At 30.9% G+C, this 11,032-nt stretch overlaps 1 protein-coding gene across 1 annotated transcript; it reads left to right on the top strand.

Moving 5' to 3' along the window:
* Positions 1–7,695: 7,695 nt before the first annotated feature.
* On the top strand, positions 7,696–10,794 carry LOC136229523 (chlorophyll a-b binding protein 7, chloroplastic). Its single transcript, XM_066018377.1, has 4 exons — positions 7,696–7,851; positions 8,192–8,380; positions 8,620–8,657; positions 10,114–10,794. Exons 1-4 carry the CDS (start codon positions 7,799–7,801, stop codon positions 10,644–10,646), a joined length of 813 nt encoding a protein of 270 aa, XP_065874449.1. The 5' UTR covers positions 7,696–7,798; the 3' UTR covers positions 10,647–10,794.
* Positions 10,795–11,032: the final 238 nt, after the last annotated feature.

Here is an 11,032-nt window from a genome sequence, read left to right as displayed (position 1 = left end):
ATTTAGAATTTTTTTTTTTTAAAAAAAATTTGCGCACAATGCACTTACATTAAATAAGAAAGAAAAATCTTCACCAGACCCAGATGTGATTCGAACCCATGACCTCCCAATGTATAGGTAAGCTCTCAACCACTACGCATAGGATGTGATTAGAATTAAGTTTGATAATCTGATTTAATTGTAATTTTAAATTTAATTGTGATATTCATGTAGGAAGCTCTTTTTTAATTAGTTATAATATTAATATGGGTCAAATACATGAATATCATAATTAATTACAACTAAGTCATATCACCAAACTTAATTCTTAATATGTCATTATTTTCTACATATTATGATTTTATACCTTAATTTAAGAAATCTAGACTCCAATTCATAAATCATAAACCCTAGAAAATATATTCTAGACTTTTAATTTATAAATTATAATTCTTAAAATATATTAAAATTACCGATTTCACTAATTAGATATAATCCAAAATTATAACTTGACATAGTTCTAAATAGTGTTTAAATGATGACTTTCTGTGTAGTTTTCCCATTAATATATATTCATATAGGAAGCCCATCCAATAAACTAGTTGGGCCTTCATACAAGTCTTGGGCTCATCGTATATACTCAAATTTCTCAAAATTGGACTGTTTTTATTTGGGAAAATTACACAGAAATTCATCTTTTAAAAACTATTTACAAATATATCAAGTCATAATTTTAGATTATACAAACTAATAAAATCAGTACTTTTAATATATCTTAAGGATTAGAATTTATAAATTAAAAGTCTATAATATATTTTCTAAAGTTAATAATTTATAAAAAATTTAAATTATGGTGTAAAATCATAATATATAGAGAATAATAACATATTAAGAATTAAGTTTGGTGATATGATTTAGTTGTAATTTTGTGCTTAATTATGATATTCATGTATTTGACCCTTTTTTATTTGACATAGAGGCAAATGGCTTACCTTACAAATCCGTTACTCGGATAAGCAGAGTTTGGATAAAAGAAAATGATATTAAGTCCTTACGCCTCAGACCGGTAAGTTCATGGGAAAATTACACAGAAATTCATATTCTAAAAACTCTTTACAACTATATCAAATCATAATTTTAGATTATGTCAAACTAGTAAAATCAGTACTTTTAATATATTTTAAGGATTAGAATTTATAAATTAGAAATCTAGAATATATTTTCTAGGGTTTATGATTTATGAATTAGAGTTTAGATTTTTTAAATTATGGTTGTAAAATTATAATATATAAAAAATAATGACATATTAAAAATTAAGTTTAGTGATATGACTTAACTGTAATTTTATACTTAATTATGATATTCATGTATTTGATCTAAGTTCGTCTATTTTTAAGCTGGATTTGAGATTTATAAAAATCCACTTGTATATTTTTTATTTATTACAGAAACCTGGTATATTATTATTATATTATATTATATTACAATTTATAAAAGTTAGTAATAGGATGGAATTGATATAAATTGGATTTTCACTAACTGACTAAGTGAATTTAGCCAGTCACCATTAAATTTAGGAGGTGTGAGTTTAAGTCTTGCGATGATTTTAATCTCTACTATGAGATTTTAATAAGCTTAAATCTAACGGTAATTGACCAAATTCACTTCGTCAGTCATTGATTAGGTGGAAATTACTGAGGTCTCACGTTCGCAAAACATAAATTCCATACATTATCAAAATATTATATTCGAGAGATTTTATATATGCTCAACGGACCACGTCATTCGTACGTGGGGCTAATAATTTGATAGCTCGTGACACATTGATCAATAAAATATTAACATGTATAATTAATTAATTAATTATTTTTTTTGATTAATTATTTATAGAAAACCATATACCTTAAAATATACTCCCTCCGTTTCATATTACATGACTTTTTAGAAGTTATACGGAAATTAAGGATATTAGAAAAGACACATTGTTACCACTTATTTATTGATTCCAATATTTATTTATTATATAATAAGTTCATTATGCTAATTAATTTTCGTAAACCCGCGTTTTATAGCAGAAAAAAGGACGACTTAACGTGTACTGATCATATAAAATGACATGTAATATGAAACAAAAAAGAAACTCTAGAAAGACATGTAATATGAAACGGAAATAGTAAATCCTAGACCCTAAAGTATAAACTCTATACTTTAAAATATGACGTGTTATTAAATTATTGGTATGACGTACCATGTCATCCATATGCTCTTACGTATATTAAAATTTCTTTATACTTGCATATAAATTGGTTGAAAAAGTAAAAGTTCTTTGGGATTTTAGAATTATTTTACAGAAATATTTATTTTTTGTTCAATAAGTGTAAAATGAGTAATGAGAATCCAGACGAGATGAACTAATACAATATAATGTATATATATGTGGGTTTGATTTGTTATTGGTGAGTAATAAAATAATCTCATTAAAAAAAAAAGTGAGTAATAAAACATTACTATATAATTTGGTCCAATATCATATAGATAATATTCATTTTAGTCCAAATCTTATTTATTGAGTCTCATAATTTTAAAACTCATCTACATGTGTAAAATATATCTTAGTGATAGTTTGTTACCTGATCTTGATTGCATGTCCCAATCGCAATGATAATCCGACAACGTATTGAGCCTGCAAAACAATATGCAGGTCAGACGGGGCCGGAGTCTGACCAACCGCTCTGTTGCCTAAGTCAGTTTCTAATTTAGGACCGAATGGAAGGGTATGAAATAATGTGAGATAGTAGTTAATGTACCGAACCTTGTGTCTATGCCTGTCTATTTATAGTGTTCGATTAGGTTTAAGGTTGTCGCCTTCTTGGAAATCCTTACGGAGCTAGAATTCCTAATCGCTTAAGGAGTTCGAATTCTGAGAGGAATCATTTGTCTCGTAGGATTTTAGAAGTTCTCTTGAAACCCCGAGGTTAGAACTTCGTGGGTTGCGATGGACTGCAGCTCGTTGGGGTTGAGCCGTGGTGGATATATCTGGGTTATTTAAGGGGTCATAGACCGTCTCAAACGTTATTTGGACCCTTATTACGTTTGAGCTTAGACCGCAATAAGGATGGTGATGACGTTATGTTGGGGTTTATGTCCTATAGACAATTGTTTTAGGATATAAATATTAATGAATAAATTATTTATTTAATCATTTATTTTAATAAGATATATTATAACTAAAACTATATATAAAAAGCATTGATCTTTCATAAAGAAAGTAATCTCAAGTTTATTTAAGTAGTTATTAAGTGTTCAAACAAGCGTGAAGTGAGACTATACTTTATAATAGACCAATAAACTTAAAATCAACCCAAGTCAAGTAATGTGTTATAGGGGTTGGCATATTACTGTTGAGGCTTGCATGTAACAGTGTTTTCTATCGAGACAGAGAGCTGATCTCACAAGCTTTAGATATGGAGATATCTAGACAGTTACATGGATCCGGTGAAGGAGTTCATTAGGATTAGGACCCGACTTGAGATAACAGCATGGATAGATTTATCTGAGTAGTGTCAACTGTTCATCTCATTGGTATTAGTAGGTATAACTAATCCCCAGACTCAAACATTCATTAATTAGTGATTCTGGATTATGGAGGGTGATGTTTTGATTCTGTGCGAGCACGATCCATTACAGGAGAGACCCTGGGGTGTGTGAGAGCAGGGTTGGGTATCATATAAAGTAATTGCAGAATAGTTAATGTTAGATTGAGCATTTGTCACTCCTGATAAATGGGAGATATATCCAAATGGCCGCTTGTGGTGAATTGACTGAAATCCTTGCAAGGTGATATAGTTAGGAGTTGAAATGGAAATTTAACTTAACTTATCTTTCAGAGTAAATTCAACCTGGACAAGTAAAAACGGACTCTTCGTTATATGTAACCTTAACACGTTCCATGGTTATAAGGAATTGTCCACAGGATATAGCTGATGAAGGATCAAATTATATTGCACCTAATGCGGAAAGGTTAACGTCAGTATTCAACCTGACTTCTTATTTGTGCTGGGGGAATGTCTTAGGTTCTGTCAGTAACAGCTCGCGAAGACATTCTGTTATACATGTTGAAATTAATCAGGATGAATTAATTTCAAAGGCTATATACGACTTGTAGCAATAAGGACCTAATGGGTCATACATGGGACTTGGAACCAGAGGACGAAACTGTAATTAGTGGGACAATAATGCATGGGCCGAAATTTAGAGTATTATTAGGGATAAATTAATTTGATTAATAATTATAATTAGATTATAATTATAAATTAAATTATAGGATTATCTGATAATATTAATTAGATGTTTTAAATGTGATTCCCATAACTTGGGGACGGGCTCCTCCTTTTCTGCGGAGCTCTGGGGTATCTTGTCAGGTATTAAACTCGCCATTCGCATGGGTGTTAAAAAGCTCTCGGTGGAATCTGATAATCTGGAGGCTATTAACAGGATTTCAGATAGCCAGGCTGTTTGTCTGAAGAGCCAGAATCTCATCAAAGCTATTTTGAGGCTTCGTCCTACCTTTGAGTATCTTAATTTCTCCCATATTTTTAGGGAGCAAAACCGCGTGACGGATCGCTTAGCAGCTGCTGGGCATGGGAGAATGTTAGGTGTTTCTACCTTTTCTGTTCCTCCTTCTTTTCTTTTGCCTTCTCTCCTAGAGGATAGGATTGGAGTCAGCCTTCCTAGACTGATCCCGGTATAGGTTTTTTGTTGGTTTTATTTTTTTCCTTTCCTTTCTTACCAAAAAAAAAAAAAAGATGTTTTAAATGTGATTATAACTCTAATTAATTATCCCTAACATAAATTAAATAACTAATTAGTGTTATTGTCTAAATATAATTAGTATTATTTAGATAATAAATAAGTGTTTATTTAATTATCTAATTAGTAATTCTATTCCGAAATGAATTCTAATTGATTAATTAAATAATACAACTAGGGCTAGGATTTGAGAAGTCTATAAATAGACCCTCTCCCTATAGAATTTCGGTCAACACAAAAGCAAGAGGCTAAGGAACTGTTCTGAAATCATCTCGGCTAAAATACTATCTTTCTTACTCTCTCTTTGATCTTGTGTCGATTCCTTTAGAGGCAATCATTGCGATCGCTATTAATTGGTTGATTACTAACCGTCTTTCTTTTCTGTGTTAATCATTGTTTGTGACTCACGGATTAAGAGTTGTAGGCACTTCGTTTGCAACTGTAGATAGTTCGTCAGATAAGGTATTCCATTCTATCCTTCTTTGTATGAAATAACAATTAACAGATCTTGGAAAAGAGAAATAGATAAAATTTTATTATTCCGTTGTGCCTAGGCTTGTCTATTTTCCTTCACGTTACGCATGTGACATCACTTTGCCTGATATCACTTAGTAATATATGTTAATCACTTTTTATTTAAGATGTGAAATTCAGTTCATTCTTACATCTCGTCATTTTTTAGGGCCGCTCTGTTTCACCCTTTTCGTTTTGGTGTCACCCGAATCAGCTTATTACAGACCTACTAATTTCTAGTTGGTTCATCATCGAATCAATACAACTTATATAGATAATCGCTCCATAAATGGAATGGAAAGACATAACAAATTTTATAATATAATTGAGAATAGAGTTGCATTAATAATATCTAAAATTGAACTAAATTATTAGTGCACACAGCTATACCATTTATAACATTAGAATTAAAATTACTCTTACCTATCTAACAATTATAAATGTATTTTTTGCCTTATTCAAAATAAACTACTCTTTAAAATCACAAGGTAACTTAAAAAAAAAAAAAATCCATGTAGTTACACTTTTTGTCAATTTTATGCTCATAGTGTTTTTTTTATCCAAACAATGAATTTGGTTTTTTCTTTCGACTAGGAGATAACTGAGGTTTTTCGCGTTACTAAAAAAAATAATCTTTTTTTTAAATGACTGTTGACTTTGTGATATTTTAAACAACTTTAATTTTTCAACTTTTTAAATTTGAGGTCATTCAGGTGTTGTTTATTGAAAAGAGAGAAATAGAATGTTTAAAGAGAGCTCCGAAAATTTTAAACAAAAAATTTAGTTTTATATTAAATGTGGTACTAAAATATTTTAATTCTTTATTTTAAAATCATTAACAGTTATTTTTATAATATGAAACTAAAAGATCATCATTTTTAACAAAATACTCTCGTTTAAAAAATTTTACAAACATGCATGGATGAATACAAGGGGCAGCTGCCGGAACCACCATAACCACGAGTAGTTTTGGCTCCCCATGTCTCCACAAAATTTGTGGTTGTGGTAGTTCCGGCCTTCCGTCTCCAAGATTCTAACTTTTTTGGCTTGTTAGACCATCTCTAAATCCAAAATTCTATTTTTTTTGGTCTGTTAGACCCTCCTTAAATCCAAATTTCTAATTTTTTTAGCGTGTTAGACCCTTCTTAAATCCAAATTTCTAAATTGTTTTGGCCTAGATACAATTTTTTTACATGTTAAGAATCTTAAACACAATGTAACTTAATTTTTTAAAAGTTTTACATTAGTACGTTCTTGACTACTCAAATTATAACACATATATACGAAAAAAATTTAAACAAATTCGATTTAGCAAAAAAATATTACACACGTATAAAATTAGCTTCCCCAAACGACCAATCCTATATTCACCACCACAAACATACAATTGATAAATAAAAAATTAGGTTAATTTCAAATATAACCCCTGTGGTTTCAAGTTTTAGCAAATAAATACCTGTGATTTGATTTCGAGCAAATAAATACCTGTGGTATGCTCCGTTTTTCAAAAACACGGAAACGGATGATGACGTCATCTATATGCTGACGTGGCCGAGATAATTTAGTCAATAAGAGTTAATTTCAAATAAATTATTGTGGTTTGCGTGTTTTTTGCAAATAGGTACCTGTGGTTTGGATATTTTTGCAAATAGGTACCCGTGGTTTCGATGTTTTTGCAAATAGGTACCCGTGGTATAACAAACCATAAACAAAAGCTTAATTTAGACAAATACCCATGGTATAACAAACCATAAACGAACGCTTAATTTAGGCAAATAGGTACCCGTGGTATAACAAACCACAATATTTGCCTAAATTAAGCTTTTGTTTATGGTTTGTTATACCACGGATACCTATTTGCAAAAACATCTAAACCACAGGTATCTATTTGCAAAAATATGCAAACCACAGGTACCTATTTGCAAAAAACACGCAAACCATAACAATTTATTTGAAATTAATTTTTATTGACTAAATTACCCTTGGCCATGTCAGCATATAGACGGTATCTTTACCGTTTCCGCGCTTTTTGAAAACCGAAGCATACCACAGATATTTATTTTCTCGAAATCAAACCACAGATATTTATTTGCCAAAACTTGAAACATATGGGTTATATTTGAAATTAACCCTAAAAAATTTAACTTGTGCAATTTGGCCATTTAATGCACAAAGAAGAGAAAGGATTAGAATTACAGATTACTAGGACCCAACTGTTGCCGATATTTAGTTGTATAAAACTCAATCCAAAAATTCCCAGCCACCAATTTCTTCCCATTAATCCAACGTGGCATCCCAATAGGATGTAAAATGTTCAACACTAGATTCTGTATGCCACGTGTCAACCCAATAACCAATTACACATTTTTCCTCCTATCCTTTAAGATAAGCCCTTTCTTCTTATTACATTATCAAAAAATTCCATCCATATCATCTCCACATCTCAATTCATTCAACAAAAAATAAGAACACAAAAAAAGAAAGAAAAAGGCCTGAAATGGCTTCTGTTTGTGCTTCTTCTGCCATAGCCATATCTTCTGCTTCTCCCAGGCAAGTCAAAGATGACATTTTTTTTTTAATTTTTGTGTAGTATTTTGAGAGATTAAAGGTCCGTCTGGTTACCTGCCGTTTGCTGTTACGGGTTGTTGTTTACCGTTGGAAAAACCTGATTTTCTAAAATAGCAGAGATTCCATGTTTTTGTAAAAAACTGTTTTTCGACTGTAAATTGTGCAAACAGTAAGTGTCTAACCAAACACCTAAAACGTTGCTTTTTAGAGTGAAAAGGCAAACAGGGCTGAAAAGTAGGTAACCAAACACCCTGTGAGAAGAGAGATGTGTACCCTTTTGATGGAATTGTAAAATGATGGATTGTTGTTGATGTTGTTGCAGTTCCCAGAAGTGTGGAGGTGTTGTCGGAACGACAAAAGCTTCGTTCCTAAACGGTGGGAAGAGATTGACGTTGAGGCAGAGAAGTTCAGGTGGTGTTAGTTCAAGATGTGTTACAGTTTGTGCTGTTGCTGATCCCGATAGACCTCTTTGGTTCCCTGGTAGTACTCCTCCTGAATGGCTTGATGGCAGGTTCGTTAATTTCTGATATGATAATACGAGTTACACAGATAATTTATATGGAATATACGGATCACATGTTACCATTTCGGATCACATGCTGTCATTTTGATACGATAATATGATTTATAAAGATAATTCAATTGATTCGAGTATTATTTTTTTATTACTATATGATATATAATCACGTGGTTCATATGTTATAATTTAATTTTGGTTCTAAATTGGGTTTTTTTTTTTTTTTTTTGCAGCCTTCCCGGAGACTTTGGATTTGATCCATTGGGTCTTGGTGAGTTGAAATTTTATTTTTTTATTTTACTAATTGCTTGCTTTAATTCAATTAAAATATGAATGGATGATGATCAGTTTTGCTTCTATAATTATTGAGGATGTTCAATTTGTCTATGTAAAAAATAGTTCGATTTTGCTCTCATAGTGTAAAACTTTAGTTCAATTTGATCCATTTTTCAGGAATTCTGTCACGAATTTTCATAAAGAATTGCTTAGAAAATGGTAAAATTGAAGTAAAATGTATAGAAATGAGAGCAAAACTGGGTTGTTTTGTTTAATAAGGATAAAATTGAACTTTCTCAATTAATTTAGGGCTGATTTGATTTTTAACCCAATTCAGAAATTATCTATATTAAAAAAAGAAAAATACATATGATCAAATTTAATTTTTATTAATTAAACCTTTAACTTTTAAATGGATATATTATGTCTGTGGTGAATTATTTTTTAACACATTAGCCCATAATATTTATATGGAGACATTAAGTTTTTATCATTTATTTTTTAACATATTAAGCCATTTTTAGATTTTCTAATTATGTGTGTGATTTAAAATCCATTTAGCGAAACAGAACTGTTAATATGTCACTGTTTTAAATACATGAAAATTGTCACATCGGATAATTTTTTAACATTTTACTTTAGAGGAACAGTGATACCTTGATAGTTTTACGCATGCTAAACAGAGTTTGAATTATTCACATAACTGACGCGTCAAATAAGGGTTTAAATGTGTTAAAAAGTATTTGATCAAGGGCTTAGTATATCCATTTAAAAATTCAATAACTTAATGTGTTAAAAAATAATTGATTAAGAACGTAACATTTGAAAGATTAAAGTCTTAATCAATAAAAATGAATCAAGCAGAGGCTCAAATATGTATTTTACCTCAAAAGTCAACTTTATTAGGAACGTTAATTAGGAGTATTTTCGGATATGGGCGAAATTTGACTCTAATGTTTTCACAGAACTGTAGATTTGATACCTAACGTTTTGAAAGTATCTAATAGTTAGTTTGAACGAACTTGTTTTATAGTTATTTGATTGACATATCAGACCTTCTAAAGAAGTTTGCAAATAAATTGAAACAGTTTCATATATTTTTGTTGGTTATTTGTAACTATATTAGTAACACAGTAAACATTTTAGATACTTTGACAAAAAAAAATTTGTAATTAACTTATATGTGACTGATTTAATTATTAGCATTTTAACAAGTTTTTTATAACGGTATTATTAACACACTATATATCTTAGACATAATTTATATTTGGAAGGTCAGATGTAACAGTTAAATAACAGTCATAAGTTAGGCTAAAATTCGTAAGTTAGGTTTAAATTTACACTCCTTCGAAAACGTTAGAGTTAAATTTGACCATTAACCCGAACATTTTTGTACTCTTATCTCAAGTTTAAAGCTTTAATCTTTATCGCTAATCCGCGTCAAAATACAGCATCCGACCCGGAATCCCTAAGATGGAATGTACAAGCAGAACTTGTACATTGCAGATGGGCAATGTTAGGAGCAGCTGGAATTTTCATCCCAGAATTCCTAACCAAAATTGGAATTTTAAACACTCCATCTTGGTATGAGGCTGGGGAACAGGAATATTTCACCGATACAACCACATTATTTGTAATTGAGCTCATATTTATCGGGTGGGCCGAGGGCCGAAGATGGGCGGATATTTTAAAACCCGGATGTGTTAATACCGACCCGATTTTCCCTAACAACAAGCTCACCGGAACCGATGTGGGTTACCCGGGTGGGTTATGGTTCGACCCGCTCGGATGGGGAAGCGGATCTCCCGAGAAGCTTAAGGAATTGAGGACAAAGGAGATTAAGAACGGGAGATTAGCAATGTTGGCCGTAATGGGTGCTTGGTTTCAACACATTTATACGGGTACTGGCCCGATTGATAACCTTTTTGCGCATCTTGCGGATCCGGGTCATGCCACGGTTTTTCAAGCGTTCACTCCTAAGTGAAGAGATGGATGGGAGCGGGAAGAAGGAAGAAAGATTTGTATTTGTCGAAAAGAATTGTTTGTATGATTATGGATTTGTTAATTATGGTTAATCTCATAAATGTGGATTGTACAAAAGTTTTCAACTAATTAGATATATTTCATAAATATATATTTGGCTAGTAATAATCAATGCTCCTAAGTTGAGAATTTTTATGTTTAATTGAATTCATGGGTCAATTATAGGAGAAATTAAAAAAAAAAAAGAATTGTGTTTATTCTATGAATAAACGTAGGTTTGCGGTTTAAAAATTTGTAAATAGAGGTCTTATAAAAATAAAGAATTTGAAATTACACTCCTAAGTTCTCACAACTATTAAGAGTATTTTTATTTTATTTTTTAAATGG

Source organism: Euphorbia lathyris, chromosome 5 (genome assembly GCF_963576675.1).
Source record: "Euphorbia lathyris chromosome 5, ddEupLath1.1, whole genome shotgun sequence".
NCBI lineage: Eukaryota > Viridiplantae > Streptophyta > Magnoliopsida > Malpighiales > Euphorbiaceae > Euphorbia > Euphorbia lathyris.
Note: the sequence above shows the minus strand (reverse complement) of the source record. Positions and strands in the feature narration are given on the sequence as shown.